General features: G+C 35.6%; 3 protein-coding genes across 5 annotated transcripts in view; 2 read left to right on the forward strand and 1 right to left on the reverse strand.

The window, feature by feature from the left end:
• PBRM1 (polybromo 1) overlaps positions 1-18635 on the forward strand; it is a 351134-nt gene that overhangs the window by 44403 nt on the left and 288096 nt on the right. The gene's annotated exons all lie outside the window — the stretch shown is intronic.
• Positions 1-18635, forward strand: part of CENPP (centromere protein P) — a 133482-nt gene that overhangs the window by 28373 nt on the left and 86474 nt on the right. The gene's annotated exons all lie outside the window — the stretch shown is intronic.
• On the reverse strand, positions 7558-13256 carry OMD (osteomodulin). Of its 2 annotated transcripts, XM_061346991.1 has the most exons (3): positions 13138-13256; positions 9513-10465; positions 7558-8667 (listed from the first exon to the last, which is right to left on the reverse strand). In XM_061346991.1, the coding sequence occupies exons 2-3, from the start codon at positions 10441-10443 to the stop codon at positions 8348-8350; spliced, it is 1251 nt and encodes a 416-aa protein (XP_061202975.1). In that variant the 5' UTR covers positions 10444-10465; positions 13138-13256; the 3' UTR covers positions 7558-8347. The 2 variants fall into 2 exon arrangements, with proteins under 2 accessions (XP_061202975.1, XP_061202973.1); XM_061346989.1 differs by lacking the exon at positions 13138-13256 and having other exon boundaries at positions 9513-10623.

Raw genomic sequence — 18635 nt, forward strand, 5'->3', positions numbered from 1 at the left:
TTGATATACGAGAGAAGAGGCTCTAATGTTGGAAGATTTTAGTAACAACTTCTGCAGAAGACAGTCAAAAGTCTGGGTTCATCAGGGACACAAGATTTCAGTGGTATGTTTACCACAAAACCACTGTGTAATGTGTGTACTCACTATTATCTAAGCATTCATAAGAAACTCATAAACACTTGCTTAGAAATAAGTTTGAAGAGGGATATGTTAAGCAATTACTTTGGCATGATGTCATCAAGGTTTACCTTACAGTATAGCTTTACTGTCACTTTAAACTATTAGTGCCAGATAAAGAAGTAGTCTTGTCCTGTATTCCATCTACTTGTCATCCATTGTGCCAGGAAGAAGAAAAAGCACCAACAAATAATTTAAGATAAAAATTGTTTTTATCTGAACATGTAACAGCTGCTCGTACCCAAGGAAGGGGAAGTACAAGTGCAAGCAGCTGCAGACAAGGAAGGGATAGTATTGTTTTTTTCAGCAGCAGTGCTGCTTTATTCTTGAAATAATCACAATATTTAAATAATCTGAAAGGAAAAAATGTGATTCATAGACATCAGCAATAGGGAAGCTGTCAGGAAGTATTCCCTCTGATAAGCAGAAAGTACTTTCGAAGCATGAAGAGCTTTGAAGTTTGATATGCCTATCTGTTGTTTGAACTGTAGTTACAAGGATCTATATACTTAGAAAGTGGTTTCTTTTCTGAAACCTAAGCAAGCTGTGTTAACTCACTGAGCTCCAGTTTTTGAAAAAAGCTATGATGAGGTGATTATGCTTTCTGATTTGTCAGATGTGCCTTTTTTTTACCCATGTTACTTCATTTTCACTTACTGACTTCCCCACAAAATACTTTCACCTGAAATGTTAGGCATTTAAAATGGTTATTTTACTAATTGTGTTGAAATGGAATCCTGTCTTAAATTAGAATGCTACAAATTTCACCACAATTTTGTAAGGATATGAAACGTAGCTGAAGGTATAAATTAAGTGTAACACCTCTTTACTTCTAGTAGGGGGAATCCAAGTCAGTCTAACAAGGGACACTTTTTTTGGATTCTGCTTTCAGAAAAACTTAACTTTCGAGGATAAGGTTTGCATACAAAGTAGGTATAATATTTGTTCCACAATGTTACCTTCTATCAGGTTAGACAATGAAGAATAAAAAGCTTTTAGGAGAGAAAAAGAGGATGGATGGGGAGAAAAAAGTTGATGAGATACAGACAGCAGAGGTAGGAAAGGTATGGGAGAGGAAGGCAGAAATTAAGGTAATTCTCCAACCTATGCATGTTGCTGATTTAAACCCAGCATCTGGGAAGGAATTTAATATTTAGTACTGTTTACATGTCAAGAGCAGGTAAAGTAAAAAACCAAGCTGAAAATATCCTGAAAGCACTGAGGAATGATTTTGTTTTGCAGGCAGACAAGTGGGTTTTGTATGTTATTTGAACAGGCTGATGTCCAGGTCAGCTTGATCTTGTCTTGAAGTGGCCTTGTATTTTGACCTGCTCAGAGCTTTAGTTATGACTAGCTCATTTCTATTCTCAACTTCCTACGAGCACTACAAAAGGCAGATAAAAAAAGATACCATTTTTTTTCTTAAAAGTTAATCATGCAGGTGCATACCACAAAGCTGCTATGAGCAGCTCTCATCCGTCATTTGTTGCCAGAGAAAATTACACCCATGTAAGTGGGAGGGCAGTTTTCTTCATTTTCTGTGAGTTTTGGCAAACAGTTCTCATAGGTGCTAGCATGTTGGTTTGGGTTTTTGGGGTTTGGTTTTTTTTTTGGTTGGTGGTGTTTTTTTTATCATGTTGGTTCTTAGCATTTTGTACTTAATCTTTAGCAGCCAAGTACAAAAATTACAGGAAAGCATTTCTGTACTTCTTTTAGCATTGCTTTAAAATGGTGTAATGTGTTTTATAATGGAACTGAGGGTTGGTCACTGATAATTCTTACTGTGAGGCACTCAAGTCTTGTTCCTGGTGAACCCCTGCAAGGTACTGAAGAACTGATTGACCTAAAAAAAGCCAGATAACTGGAGGGGAAGTAGCCTTCCCTTTCTGGTTGGTTGGAAATTACTTCTCCAGGGTGTCTGCAGGAATTAGGTGGAATCAGGGTCTGTCAGTGCCTATATGAAGACTCATGATGATGTGATGGGAGGCATAGCACTAAGAAAAAGAAAAGAATAAAAATGGGGAAAAACCCACCAAACAAAACTTAGCACTTATCTCTGGGGTGCATGGGTTAATAGGCCTGTGAGGCAGCACTAGGGAGAGTGCTATATAAGGTTGCTATCAAGAGATTCCTTATGAAATAAAGCTGAGATTATTTTTTATTATTTTTTTTTAGTTTTAAATACTCAGATTTGTTCTGTATTTTGGCAAAGAAAGTGTATTTTTGCAGCAGCTTAAAGAACTTGGCTTTCATCTTGTATCATAGTCTCTAAAGGACAGCGTTGGCTGGTTCTGTAGTTTGGGGGCTTTGTTATTTTTTAAGCATCCTTGGAAGAAAGTATGATGGATTATTGCTTAGCTTACTTATGCCTGATGAACATCGGGAATCACCTATGCAGAATGTTCAAGAGTTAATGTCTTCTCTTGGGTAGAAATATGTCAGTGACAGAATGAGATGGGGAGAAATTAGGAAAGCTTTTAAAAACTTTATGGGCATTTACAGACCTAAATACAATCCTGAATTTTCTTTTGCATGTGATCTTTTTTTCCTCCATGTGGAAGGTAACCTGTTCAGTATTCCTTAGCATGTCCTTTTTATGAAGTGAGACTTTACAATGCTTACCAGCTGCTCTGGGTTGGAATAATCATAATTGAAAAGGTTTTTACAGTAAAAGGTGGCTACTGAACATGCATAAAATAATCTGCAAGCAGTGAAATGGATTTACTGTTAAAGAGAACAAAGGCATGAAGTCATGTTAAAACTGAACTCAGTGTTTATCTTTCTATTTTCTTCTTTTTTAACCTAAAACAAGTAAGTATTCTGGATTGTTCTTTACATCATTTGATTTTTCTATACTGCAGGCCTTTTCTGCTTGATTGTTTTGTGGCCTGATTAATTTTTACATCCTAAAATTAGTTCTCTGATGGTATAGCTGCATATTTTGACTGCTGCATGTATATTGTGTACCGTGTGTATTGTGTGATACGGAACTTCTCTGTAAATCCTGCATCCCTTTCTGCTTTCTGTTGAGATCCTGATTCAGGGATGTAAAAATAGGTTTTTAAGGCACTTTAATGACTCTGCTTGAGCTGCATTCATTCTGGGAACAAAAAGACAGAGTACCTGAATGGGAGGAAGCAGTCTCCTGGTTTGTTCTTGAGCAATACACAGAAATTGGACTGAAGGTGATACTATGGAAGAGGCATTGTGTGTTATTAAGTAAAGTATATTCCAATTCAGCATCCTGGAGGGACGGAGGAGGGTTTGGAGTTAGTATTAAATGTAAAATAAATAATGTCATTATGTCTTATGGAAAAAAATTAGAACGTTCCTAAAGATTCAGAATGACCAAAAATGTACTGGAAATGAAATAGTTAGGCATAAATGCCTTCAGTATTTTTATGAAATGCTGCAACTATATCCAAGGCTCAGTGAATTAGATTAAGTTAAGGTCACAGTTAGGGCCACCAGCTGCAAAATAGACACAGCTGAAAAATGCCCTAGTGGTTGTATGAGCATCCTTCCATATGTTTCTGATTTATAATCAAGATTTTTTTAAGCTGAAGACATTACCTTTGTTCCTTGCATTTCTGGTAAAGAAACATATTCCTTGTAGCAGTCATCATGTTACAAATGAATTAAGCCCATTTTACAAATCATGCACGACAGTAAACGGAAATCAAACTACAGTTAACAAATTCAAATGGTAACTAGAAGAATGGTACTGTCGGCTATTTACCCAGACCTCTCTGTAGAGCGTTAGGTCCTCTTGAACTTTGCCTATATGTCATCAGTTATATCCTGAATCAAAAGCCAACCTCCTTCAATTTATGAAAGTTTCTTAGAATTCCTTCCTGAATTGACATTATTTCTTTATCACAATGTTGTCATTTCTTTGAGAGCCATTACTTTGTCTATGTGGACACTAGGGTTAAAGCACTGAAGCTTTATATGTTTTTTTACTACCTTGTGCCTGACATTTGTTCCTTATGTTAGTTGTACATCTACTTTACTCTCCATTTTTATGGATAATCTTCATGTTCATGTTCTTTTTCCTTGTGTTGTGCTTTATAATGGGGAAGGTTGATTTTTTCCCCTGTAGATGATGAATTTGTGCAATAAATTATGAGATTAAGGTATTTATTTTCCTTTAAAGTTAATTAGGTTCTTAGAAATGTAATTTTTGGATAAAATTGTTTAAAACATTGATGATAAATACGTACATTTGTGGAGTTCTGTAACTAGTTCCATAAATTCCAATAGTGTATGCACAGTTCGGTTTATACACGAAAAGTTCATACTCCTGCAATAGTATTGAAAAATGGTTGTGAAATCTCTTTCAGCGTATAAGTTTCTTGTTAAAAAAACAGTATGTTCCCCCTTGGTGTTTTTCAGGTAGGAAATTCCTGTGTTTATTGCTTGCAATGATCAAGTTGGGAATCAAAGAAGGAAATTGATTCATATTGTTACAGTGGAATGTGAATATGTTAAAAGAAGTCAGGGAAAATTGAAATGTAAACCATCTGGTTTTTATAGAAGAGCTTCTTTCCTAATCCAAGTAACTTTTATTATCAGCACACTGAAGAAAATATCTCACAGAGTAAGCTTTATAAGTATTAAATACCATCAGTAACAAAAAATGGTGAAAGGTGAAATATATTCTCACTGTTTTTATGCCTAAGGAACAAATGGAACCAGTCAGATTAAACTACTGTTATTTCTCTTTATTTTGATTTTTACAATACCCTACAAATACTCTACAATAATACCCTACAAATACGATACAATAACATGGATTGTGGTGAAGGAAAAAAGTATTTGTTTACTGACTGTTGTGAAGAAAGCAGTTAAGCTGTTGAATACTCACTAGGTTTTGCTGTTACTGATAAAATAAGCATTTTAATACGTTTGGTTCTCAGTTTATGAATCTGTTTCCTGCTTAAAAAGCCTATTTAATGTTCTGAGAATAAATACCAGTAGAAACATGAAGCAAACATGTTTTAATAGCAAAATCTGTGTGGTTATGTAGCAATGTAATTTGGTTTATGTAGAACTCTGCACACATCTGGGCTGCTTTGTGTACCTGAATCAGTATGGAAGCCTCTCTGCTACAGAACACTGCAACGTGGAGCACGTGCTGTTCCCAGATTTGACTAGACTATGCCTCAGCATCTAACCATAGTTGGTAGTGCTTAAAAAAAAAAAAGTTTAAAATTCAATTATATCTAGGCAGTAAGAATTTATTAATAGTGAAGAGCAATACCAGCATGTTAACTTAGTCCGAGATAGTGGAAACGTAGAACTGGGTGTGGAATTCAAAATGAAGGTTAGTGTTAGAATAACCTGTCTCCAGCAGTGGTCATAAGCAAATGCTTTGGGAAGACTGAGAACAGGATAAACATGCATGATTGTTTTCTCATCCCATGTCCCAGTATTCTTCCATTCTCCAGCAATTTTCAGCTCAGCACTTCTGTACCTACTGCGCTTTGTCTCTTTAACAACCTTTCTTCCAAGAAATGCAATTATTTATCCAGTCTTTCCTTGAAATGTATGAAATTGCTGCTGTGTCCAATGTGTTCCCAGGCATCCAGTTTAATGGGCTGGCTATTCATTGCTTACAAACTTTTGTTTGCCTTCTTTGTACCTGGTACATACTTGATTCATTTGATGGCTCCTTGGTCTTGCTCTGGAGCAGTTGTTCCCCAGACCTACACTGTGTATACAACTCACAGTTTTGCAGGTATCTTCTGTATCTCCCCATAGCCATTTCTTTTTCTGAACTGGTCAGTTCTCGCTATTCACTGTCTTTTTTAATAGAAAATACTCCTTACTCTTGGTGATGATACTGCTTTTTTCTGATCTTTTTCTAATTATATCATATATAATTATGCCTTACCAGGGCAAACAATATTTATCTAGATATTCCATTAATTTTGAACTTTGTTATATTTTTCTTGTATCTCTAATACAGGCATAAGATTAGGAAGTGTTTTGTTCCCTGAGAACCCTAAAATCTTTATTAAATAATAGCATTGTATTTGCCACAGATGAGATGTGATAATACTAATGAATGAAAAGTTCAGTACAATTCTATGTTCCATCTGAATGAGATTAATGTAATAAGACAGCTAGAAAGTTTTCAATGGTTATTGGTTTGACTTAAACTTTAAGAAGTGAATATACCTAGTTTCTACAAAGTCAATATCTTTAATTCTACTTTAAAACTAAAGCTACGTTTTGCTTCAGAAATGTTTTTTTAAAAGCAGAAAGTTTGTGATAACAGATACAGTACTTGTACTATATTTGAATAGTGTTAAGTGGATAGCTTTTTAAAAGCTCAGCAAGCCTTTCAAAAAAGCGTCTATTAGTTTAGATCTGCATTTTGTGCTCTATTCACTTATACTCTAAAATCTGAAGTACTTGAAAATTTATAAATGTTCCCTAATATGCAACATGTTTCTATTATTAGAATTATAAAGTTATAGCTGTGTATATACTGTAAGTAACACTATTTAAATAAAGTAATGAACACATACATATATTCCTCCTTCATGAAGCCAGAAGTACTTGAGGCTGGTACTGCGGCACTGTAATTGTGTGGGGCAATCATAAAATGTTTCACCATGAATGTTATATCTGTTCAGAAAGTAGATAAAGAAAGGAAAAGGAGAGAAAGAATCGATTTCTTGGGTTGTCTGAAGGCCCACAACTTGGTAATGGTATAGTAAATTTTGTATCCACTATTTATTACACCAGTTGTTCTTAAAGACTGTATATATTCTTAAAGGTTATAACCATGGGCTTATAAGGAATGTCTTTCCATTAAAAGTGTCAGCAAGTATTTTCATTTTCTTAATACTGTAGTTGTATCAGAAACCAAAAAAACTAAGATGGACTTCCAAAAATCACTGAAATTGCAAGAGTAACAACCAAACCTGTCTGAAAGGTTTTAGAAATACTAATACAAGTTTGCCCACATTTTTAGTTTTTGTACACTTATAATGTAAAGCTGGTAGTATGATGTATGGTTCCAGTTCTTGCAATCACTTGTTCTTCTTGTTGAAAATTGTGATCCTTCCTTACAGCTAACAAAGATTTATCAGGAACAAAGTACTGAACAATAAAGATTTTAAATAAAATGAAAGCAGTGAAGTGTCCTTTAGTATTACCTTACCCTGTAGATATTTGGATCTGTTCTAGGCATAAGACATATAACAATAGTTCAGATAGTATGTAGTACTTCTCTTTAGATTGCTTTAAGCAATTTTTGTTCTACTGTAAAGAATATAGCTAATGGGTATGAGCTATGGAGAAGAATAGTCTAAATTAATAGTTAAAAAAAAAAGCACCACTATTTGTACCAATACTACATTGTGAACAATTATAATAAAAAGATTAAATCACACTTTAATTTGCCTTCTAAAATAATGGGAAAAAGCATAGGTAAAATGTAAATACTGGTGGTTCAGTTGTATTAATGCACATAATTTTCCCTAGATTCTAAGACCTATGAGTGGTCATTTATTGCCTATATTACTAGTAAACTACAATCTCCTTTGACTTGAATGAGTTGTGGTAGTTGAGGTACAAGCTGAGAAGTACATGTTATAATACATGTTGGCAGGACACTGCAAACATAATATGAGGCACATTTGAAACTGTTGTTGTGGGTTTTTTTCCCTGTCAAATTAGAAATTGGAAGAAGAAACATCTTCATTTGTGGAAGTTGTGGAGCAACCTTGTGGAAGTATCTCTGTGATCTCACCCTCTTATTTTCTCTAGTGTGTAGCTGGACAGATGTGTGCCTTATTTGCTTGTTGCTATTGAGCATGAGATTGATTTATATTTTACGAATTTTGCAAGCTGGATCACTTTAGAACATAAAAGCTTTTTCAGGTCAATTTTCTTCAAGTTAGGCTGCTCACCATAAGGATAGGTCCATCATCAACCCAGGTTGTATATTAGGTTGCTATCTAATGCTGAGGTGCTCTTTCCTCCTAGTATTATGTTTTTTACTTCATCAATAACAGGCTTTTACCTACACTAAAATCTTATCTCCACTTTATAGATGTATCTTAAATATCCCAAACTATCCCACTGTTCTGTAGTGGATATGAATACCCTACAACTAAGTAACAGTTTCTATATATACCCATTAATGATAATTACTTCACTGAAGGTATGGATGAAAATAGTTATCTTCTGCTTCGTGGTCCTCTTCAGTTTCGTGATCCTGTATTTCATGGTCGTCATCTGCTTCATGGTATTCTTCTGGTGTTAAAAATCGTCGGAAGACTGTCATTCTTAGTTGAGTTGATTTGTTGCCATTAACATTTTGTTCACCATAATAAATGGTTCGAATGTGAGGAAAGCAAAAGAAAGCATATGTGCTGATTGGAATTGTAAGCTTATTTTGGTCCACCCGTATATAGGTTAATTGGTTGGTGTTCAGTGGATCAATAGATGGACACATCAAAGTAACATTTATGACTGTAAGAGAGAGAAAAATGTTAATTAAAATACAGAAAATGGTTCTGTTTAAGACCTATTGCAAAACTGAAACTTGTGCTTTGAAATCGAAACAAAATATTTTTGTTGTGCACAGCACTAACATAATCTATTTTAAATTGATTTGTAAATAACGATGATAAAAATTCTGGGGTTTGCAAAGTAAGAAATTGTGGGCTAAAGAAAAAAATAGGTATAACCACTGCTACAATTTATAATTACTATTTTATGTGAATGCAATATTTTCATAATTCCTTTTCTCTTTATATTTTGATCAATTGCCTAAACAGCAATTTTTAAAAAGGTTTTAGCTTGTTATGAAAAACTGGTACTAACTTTAAAAAAAATAAATTGAAAATTAGGGAGTAAGGTACAAGACTAAAATCCTTTCTAATTTCACTAATTTCTAATTTTGGTTTCAACTAACAGAGCATGTGTTTTCACTGTATCTTGAAGATGATGGGGTTGGTGGTCTTCCACATGATCTGATTAGTTCAGTAAACTAATAGCTCAAGTTCACCTCTCTGCAAAGGACATCAGAGTACCTGTTGAACATGTACATTTGGATGACTGCTGGATTCTACGCTTGGTTTATATGTGACCTAAGTGAGAAGTTGTAAGATGGCAGGTACTTGAAACCAATGACACAACAAAAGAGATGCCTCTGATAGTTTGAGGTTTTTGTTTGTTTGTTTGTTTTTTAGTATAGGCTGAAAGTTCCTAACTCTGGATGGAAGGGAAAATAAACCAAACTCTCCCCCCTCCCACAACCAATGCCAAAATCCACCATGTTTTTTGCTTTTAAAGAATTGCAACCATCAACATACATTCAATGTCATTGTCTTCGATATACAAATGCTGCAAACTTCTTGGAATATAGAAAACTTGTTTCAATTTGTTATGTCCAAGATTAAGTTCTAGAAGGTTGGGTAGATTAAAAGTGTTGCGTGCAATGTTCTGCAGGTTATTGCGAGACATTCTTAGTGCAATGATTTTTGGAAGTCTGTTGAAATAGTTTTCTGGAACAGAAGAAATTGAGTTATTTTCAAGAGAGAGATACATAAGTGATGATGGTAGATCAGGGGGCATAGTCTGCAATTTGTTGTTGCATAAGTTTAGCTGCATTAAATTTTTCATGTTTAAAAAGGGCTTTCCTTTGAGTACTGAGTCGTCAAGAAAGTTATTGCAGAGGTCAAGCATGGTTATGTTAGGCAGTCCTTCCAGTGCATTTCCAGATAGCCGAGAAATCTTATTGAAACCAAGGAGGAGTCTCTCGAGAGAGCTAGGGAGTGGGAATGGAAATTCTTCTAATTCATTATGTTGTAAATGAATTTGCAGTAAGTTTGGAAGTTTGGCAAAAACACCATGGTCGATCATATGAAATTTAATTTTGTTGTGGCTGAGGTTAATTTCTCTTAGGAAGGTAACATTAGAGAATGGTCCTGCAGGCACAGCTTCAATATCGTTGCTTTGCAGATAAAGTTGTTGGACGTGACTAGGGATATTTGGTATTGTCTTAAGTTTACGATGATCACAGTACATTGATAATGGAAAAGCTGGTGGACAAAAGCACTCTCTGGCACACTCAACTGGAAAAGGAAAGTGAGGAACTTCAGCTTGTGTACTTGGATTAAAATAAAATGAGTGTTGATCTGGCACCTCATCATATTCATCCTCAAAATCATAGTCTTCATATTGACAAAAGACTATAACAGCCCAGAGGAGGTGAATGATTGATAGCTGGCTCAGAATTCCCATGGTTAAATTTGTAGGTTTTATCCTGTTGATGAGAAGGAAAAATAAGTTTTAGTGGTAAAGGAAGTAACACGCAAGTTTTGGTTTTAAGCAGCATCAAGACAAGAAAAGGGGAATGGCTTTAAGCTGAGAGAGGATAGATTTAGATTAGATACCAGGAAGAAATTCTTCCCTGTGAGGGTGGAGAGGTCCCTGGCACAGGTTGCCCAGAGAAGCTGTGGCTATGCCACCATCCCTGTCAGTGTTCAAGGCCAGGTTGGATGGGGCTTGGAGCAACTTGGTGGAAGGTGTCCCTGCCTGTGCCAGGGGGTTAGAACTGGGTAAGCTTTAAGGTCCCTTCCAACCCAAACCATTCCATGATTCTGTGAAGTTTTTCCATCTCCGACAGAGAGCCTAGCCTTTGTCTGCATGAGCCTTGAAAATATTCCACAGTGGGATTTCAGTATCTCTCTAAATAATTCAAGTTAGCATTGTACTACAGTCCTTGTGAAGAAATTTACTAGCCTTATAAGCACCCAAGCCATGGCTTGTCTTGTTCTTACAGTTATTTTTGTTAAAACTGTATATCCTCATCTAAGGCAAGGTAAATGCAGGGTTGCTTCTATAAATAGAACAGTGAAATAGATTTCATTGCCAGTTGTCTGGGTAAAATAGGAATGTACATGGCATTGGTAATTGCATGTTTTGTAGCATTTTATGTTGCTTTTCTATTTTCTGCAAAGAATGGCTGATAGAGCACATTAATGATGATAAAAATTTAATTTTTCTGTTCTTATAACTGAATGCAATTGAACCACTGTGTACTGCACATAATGTAAGATCTTCATTGATAAAAGTTTTCTTTAGTCTTCCCATGCTTCTGTAATAGTAGTAACTTATAAATTAGCATTGACTAATTTACCTTCAAAATAAATTAGTTTCATCTGAATTTCATCTTCTGAGATGAAATACTGATACTGTCAAAAACAAATAATTTTGCCTGTCAAACTTCTGTTCTTTAAAGCCAAATGAACATTTTAGAACACATTGTGCAGTCAGAGGAACCCTATTATTTGGCAGAATTAGAGTTCTGAATCATGTCAGGCAGTTCAACTTAAACAGCAGATGAGTCAAAATGTAACGTTGCAGGTCAGAGCACATTAATAAAGGAAAACCTTAAGGGACTCTACTCAGTATATTACGGGAACCCTGAGGCAGAGGAAAGCAGATACGCTCTGTTTGGTTTTTATCTTTTTTTGTAATAATGACATTCGTGTTTTTTGTTTGGGGGCTCTTTATCTTGGTGCTCTTTAGATCTGTTTACTGAACGCAATAACAAAGGAGGTAAGACTTCTAAATGCTGATTTCTTATACTTCATAGTGGTGATTGATGCATAATGCATGGCGTATTCCACAAACTAAATGAGAGAGAATTCTAAGAAATAAAGTAGTAACGATATCATGGAATTTAATACATGCTTGTCAACTTCCTGTATTGCACAGAGCCAGTGTATGACAATGACTGGGTGAAATCATTTGTGCTGTTGTCTAACTTGCTTTTCTGAATTTGTATCATTTGTATTTAATCTTCCTTTAATCAAGTTTTGTAACTGATTAAAATCTTAAAATCAGGTTTGAATGGAGTCAAGGTTTCCATCTCCCTACAGCATCCTCAGATACCTGAGCTAATCTAAATAAACAGCAGAAATACATCTACACAGAGAGCAGCTTTGCACTACAAGCACTATGTAAATGTGCTATGCTGATAAACTTTGCAGACGCTTGCTGGATTGAGAAGCAGTTCTGTGCTTCCAGAGGAGACAATGTATATTGGGAGAACATTGTATTACCATATTTCTAACATTTAGTCAGACCTGGTGTGTAAAATCTGTCTCTACATCCTGTGACTTAATTCTGGCTCTTTTAAACAGATCCTTACAAAATCTGTCCCCCATGCCTATTTCATGTTCTTTGTTTCCTGTTTGATTCCTGTTACTCCCTCTCAGTTTTAGTCTGGAACTTTAGCTTCACCTTCTGGTTGTGTTCTCTCAGCACTTCTACTAGGTGTCACAAAACTTCCAATGAATAATTTGGGTTCTCAATGCCACAGCAGTCCTTAGCAAGAGGAACAACTCTGTAAAGTTCTGCTCAGTTTAAGGACAAAGCTTACCTACGCCTTCATGCAATTGATCTACTTGACATGTAGACAATGTGAAGAGAGTTATCATTGCTTCATATAGAATAAGTACCAAAGTCTCTCCTGTTTTTATGAAAAGATGTTTGGGGGGATTTTGGGGTTGGTTGGTTGTTTTTTTAATACCTTGGTTGTAGTTGAGTGCATTTTTGGTAGAATAATAACTGTCCTGCCAGGCTTGCAGGTCATGTCTCAAAGCACTGAGATACTAGCACTTCTTCAGAAAGCAGTTCTAAGAACTTAACTAGCTTTAAAACAAAGATTCATGTCAGGTGAATCCTGATCATGGAAGACACAAGTCAGGTGCGCACAGTGTGGTAAATGGCACACTTACAAAGCTGAGAGAAAACAGAAAACCTTAAAAACATGATTCCCTACATCTGTAATAAACTCAAAGCTTAGTAACTGTATTTGTAAACAGTTCACTAACTGAAAGCTAAATATTATTAGCATGCATGAATCACTTTTAACTGCAGAAATAACACAATCAGTTCATTTTATTCCTGCTTACCAAGCAAACTTACTCTTTGGAAGTCTGTGAAGCTCAAGTTGTAGCGGGCAGCAAGTTACTGCGCTGGTGAAATCATCTGAGAAACAGCCTAACCCAGATGGAGGAACAAAAGATGTCTCTAAGCCATGTTTTGTGGTGAGGAGCCTTGTGGAAAGGCAAAGCAAAATAATAGCCTTAGCCCCCTTCTGATTTGCCAGTAAAGAAAAAAGTCTTGTGCCACATCATCAGTTTCTGTAGCTGCTGTGTCATAAGACTGTGAAGCTATTTATCCTTTTGTTAAAATCACTTTGAAATCATTTGCAAGATTCCTTCAGTGTGACCAGTTCCAGTTAAAAAATAAATAAATAAAGCTTTCACAAAGTGTTACAGAGGTCATTAGTTCGTAGTGCAGTTTCAACTAAATGATTCACTTATGCAAAGGATTTGGAGGATGAAGTTAAGAAACAGTAAAAAAATTAACCTTATCAGGAATGAGGGAAAGCACTCCATAGTGCTATGGTAAAGCTCTTTTTTTTTCCCCTCCATAATCCATATTTCTCACTTCCTGCACGCTAGCTGTGTTATACAGTGCTGTTGGTACAGTGGCGTACTTCTCAGAGTTTTGAAGTTAAAGATCTCCAGTGAGTTTCCAACATGCTCTTGCTACATTGTATGGAAAGAGCATTAATCTTCCTATGAAAAAGACAAGTATGACGTGAGATACAAACTGATTTACTGAAGAAAAATACTTATTTATACCCTTCAAGAGGAAGAAAAAAAAGTCAGGCGTGGTGATCTGCTTTTGCTGCTCTGTGATACTTAAGTAACTATAATACATACCAAAAAATGAGAAAAAGGACAATTATTTTTCTGTCAAAGTGAGATGCTGTCCTGGCTTAACTGTATGTTTTATCAAAACCAGTTATGTTTCTGGTTTGATAAAAGAATTATATCAAAAGCTCTTCACAAGGAAGGTCCTGGTTTTTAAAAAGCCTAGGTGTCTTAGAAGTACCATGTTTGAGAAAATAATGCAATAGTAAGTTTTACTTCTTTTTCTGCCTTTGAGATTCCTGAAACTGGTAATTTGCTTGACCTTTACAAGTTTCTGCTGTAACACTGAGAACAGAAAAATTGCTTAAGAAAATGAATCTTCCAAGATTCTAACATTTGGGATATAAAGTGCCAGAAGTCATGACCAAAATGGTATTCAGGATTCGGCAATACTGGAACTAAAATAAAGCAGTTGTGCATTTATATGGCGAATAGGAAGTACAAGACAGAGATTGAAACACTGAAATTAAAACTACCTAATCCATGATTAACAGTGAAGACTGGAATAGCTATATTGCACCACTAAACCTAAATAATACTAAAAAAGTAATTTATTTTTTAAATAATTTGAATGCTATAATAATGATAAATCAAAAAAGCCCACCAAGTTTGCTATGCCAGTTAGTAAAATTTTATTTGCTGCTGCAAAGGTTGGGGTTTTAAGCACAAGCAGAGAACATGTTGCAAGTTTTTGGAAGCTTTGTCATAATAACAGTTCCAAGTAAAACATGCAAAAAATAGAACTATTTAAACATGAAAATTGAACCAAATTAGAATATTAATTCTATACCTGATATTTTTCTGTCGTTTCTACTATTGGTTGTGTCCTAAATTCTCTTGAGCTGTCAGGAGACTTAAAATCTCATGTAAAAATCCATGGTGACAGAGCAAGAGTCTGTCCTTTGGAGAAACTTCAGCAAAGGTCTTGATTTAAAGCATATTTAGCTGCAGAAGATGATGCAGATCTAGCCATGGGTATAATACATTTGGGTTTATGCAATAAAAAAGGAACTATCTTGGGTATAAACAAGTCTATACTCTGTGATCTTGGTCAGGTTGTGTGGTTTGATCTTCTCTTAGTTTTCATTTGCAATGTAGGAGGAATTGCCTCACAAGAAGGATAATGAGAGGATTAAATTTAACATCACTCATCACTCATGTAAGAGTTCTTGTTTCAAAAGCTGCAACAAATTCACTGTGTTTTGGTTTTCACTTTTAAAAAATGTTTTCTAAGGACTTATTTTTATTCTTGAATTTGTGTAAACTTTTATCATTTGTGGTTGTGATACAAAGTAAGATGTGTATCGAGCTAGAAGTCAGAGTGGCTTGAAGTTGATTTATTTTCTTATGCCAAACTTGGAATGATCCTTTTTGTAAATGAAACTGTTTGAAATCATATTTGCCCTCTTCATTAACTGCCTTCAACTTATGAGACCTGTTACCTATTTCAAGTGGGGTTCTGAACTGAAGGCTTAAGAAAGATTTCTGTTCTAATGTTTTGTGGCTTTAGGTTTACTTAGCTGGTTGAGTACAGCCAACTTAAAAAAATTCTGAAATTTCCAAATTTAGGCAAAATAGCAGGTGAGTAGGTAGACAGCCAGTGGCCCTGATGTGAATGGGACTGGCCCTGATATAAGAAGGAATAAATTATACTGCTTGGCCTTTTTCTTCTAGCCATCATTTAACTGTAAAAGATTCTTGAGTTTCTTTGTGTTACCCCTTCTCCCCCCAAACAAAATCCCACAAACCAAACCAACAAACTTATAATGGTCCATATGGAGCCTAGAGAAAAGAAAGAAGGAAAGTGCACATTGTTCATAGAAGACTAAAGGAAATCAAATGAAGCTAAGCTGCGAAAGTTAAAACTGAGAACTGTTTTGAAAGCATGATCTCACTAGAATTAAAGCTCTTCAGTTAGTGTCTGGCCCTGCAATCAGACATCTGAAGGAAAGCCTCACGTTCAAAATTTGAAAATCCTCAGTTGACAACTTTGAAGGAGTTCTGTAGTTTAGGTAAGAATTGGTGATGTTAGTTTGATACTCTAAGTGATTGCATGGTAGAAAAGACAACGCATAATCAAATAGAGTGAGGAAGTTTGAAAGTTGTCATTTGGTTCCCTATAAAGCCTGTGGGTTTCTGTACTAAGAATCAGCCTTAGGCACATATCATCTAGACTGGGCTGCACTTCAGATACAGATTGTAGGCACATAAAATCTGATTTCTAGGTCTTAAGTGGCAGTCCACAAACATTGCAGCCTGTGTGAGTCTCATATATGATCTGCCAAGGCCCCTCTGTGCCACGAGCTAATCTGAAAATTCAATTACTTAAGTGTAGAGCTCTCAGCAAATCAAGGTATTGCACTGCTTGATTTTGCAGAGCCTCCAGCCCAGCAAGAGTCCGGAGCACTCAGTTAATAATAGCTCTTATGGACTTCATGTTATTCTGGACTTCAGTGGAAAGTTATTTTAGGACTGTGTGAATATGCATTTTTAAAGGTTGAGGAAAAGGGGCCATCAGATCATATTAACAGTGCTGCAGAGCCAAGACCTACCCTGTTTAGATAAGGAAAGGAAGACAGAGCTGTGCCATATGTGGCTTACTTTTGTCTCTGACCTGAACCTTGTTGGGTGGTCTCTACTTACTTCCCATTTAGTAGGTGTTATTACAAGATCAAAACTGTGGCAACCCTAACCTTATTCAGCCTGTTTATATGTGTTGCTTTGTTTTGTTAGGAAGAAGAGCATGTTGAGCAACTGAAAACAGTTGAGTTTACAAGAAGTATTTTTGAAAAATAATCCCGAGGATTTGATAGGCTGTAAATTTTGCATATAGTGATAAAATGGTACTTGGAACTAACTTTCTTCATTGGCTATTAATTAAAAGCAGGTTGTGGTTACTGGTTGATTTTTATTAGTCTGTTATCACTTGAGTATACATGCTACAGTCATGACTTTAAAGAGGAAATTAAAGGTGATTTTTTTGTGTAGGTTTTATGTCTGTTTCAAGAATGTGCTTTTTAGGTGACAGTGCAGTTCTAAAAGAATAAAAAACCCTCAAAAGTTGTCCTATTTTTTTACTAGAAAGCAGTACAAGCTATTGTGTGTAAGTCCTGTCATGGATTCATTGGTTGCTTATTATTGTTCTGAAATAGAAACATGCCTTTTCCTCTCATCCATGATATGGGAAATGGAGGATATGCCTCCCGTATCTCCTCCACTCAGGTGGATTTGCTGGTTGAATAACCTCCTCTCTTTGTTCTCTCTTCTTCCTAAGCGTTCCTGTACTTAACAAATAATTGCATTTTTCTCACATTCTACGTTCCCTGCATTTTTATTTTGCTGTGGTTTTAAACTGTTCACTTTTTGTGTTTTAAAAAACCCCACACCTTTGAAGTATATTAATTACTAGTTAACAAATGCAGTTGCATTTGGTTTTCAAAGACTGATCCAGGTGTAGAAAAATGACAGAGCAAGAATTTAATGACCTCGTAACATGGGAATTAATGTAATCCCATAGCAGTTGTCAAGTAGCTTCTACTAATAACCAGTGATACACTGAAATTTTAGAACCTTCACTAGAAGCATCTGTGCATCTAGAAGAAATACATTAAGAAACCCTGATCTCATCAGGTGTTTGGTTAAACATGTGCATTACCCTGTGCAATGAACAACTTGTATTGCCATTTGGTTTGCTTCAAAAGCAAAAGCTAAGTATTAAACCTCGTGGCATGTTCAAATTTGTATTGCAGAGGCTTTTTGAATGGAAGGGTGAGTGAGAATTTGTTTGCTATGACAGTATCAATTTAGAGCATAGATAGTTTACTTAGAAAAACTAATAGATGAGGAGGGTTGAAACTTTTTTCTGAATGTATCGCTGTGTTAGAAACCGTAGAAGATTAATGCTGTATTGGGAGGGGTTACTTTTTTTGATATATGGATTTTAGTTTCTACAGTGGAGGCATTTAAATAATCCTCATCTTATAATATTTCTACTTCCACAGTAACAAGTAATCATAAATAATCAATACTGGAATAATAAAATGAGTTTAAAACTCATGTAAGCTGTAATATCTGTAGCAAAGAACGTGTGGTTACTCTAAAATATCATGGACTATTGTATGAAATTATAAATCTCTTCTGGGGAGAGAGTCACTGTTGTCACATTTACATTTGTAGTAATTGAATGGTTTATCAAATATACTTTGCTTTAGACTCTGTGTTTTTATACAGCCTACTTAGGTTGTTGCAAGCTAGATGACTTTGAACTGTGTTTTCCTCCCATGTGGAGTTCTGGGATATTGCCTGTTTAACTGGTGATTGTATAGCTGCGATTACAGCAGTACAAACTGAGAGTGTCTGTTTTTACAACCACTGTTCAGTGATGCAGGTATATTAATTTTCTTGAGGCAGCATGAGCAATTGGACCTCAAACTTTAACATGCCCTTTATTTTGCCTGGTTTGTGTTCTGTTTAAAATGATATGGGTGATCATATTATGACAGGTGTCTTGTTAATAAAGAAAAGTAATAAACATAATAAATAGAACTAAAGATGCATACAGTGTTTTGCAGTGGAGGAAGGTGAGAAAAGTGATATAGCTGAACGCAGAGTGCATAGATCCTTGAGCAGTACCAACACCAGTTGGTAAGTCCAGATGGAGTAGGACACTTTGTACTTGACCCCATTGCTTTTGTAACAGTT

Source organism: Neopsephotus bourkii, unplaced genomic scaffold (assembly GCF_033783945.1).
Source record: "Neopsephotus bourkii isolate Nb327-2 ecotype Australia unplaced genomic scaffold, CSIRO-AGI_Nbou_v1 NB_284, whole genome shotgun sequence".
NCBI lineage: Eukaryota > Metazoa > Chordata > Aves > Psittaciformes > Psittacidae > Neopsephotus > Neopsephotus bourkii.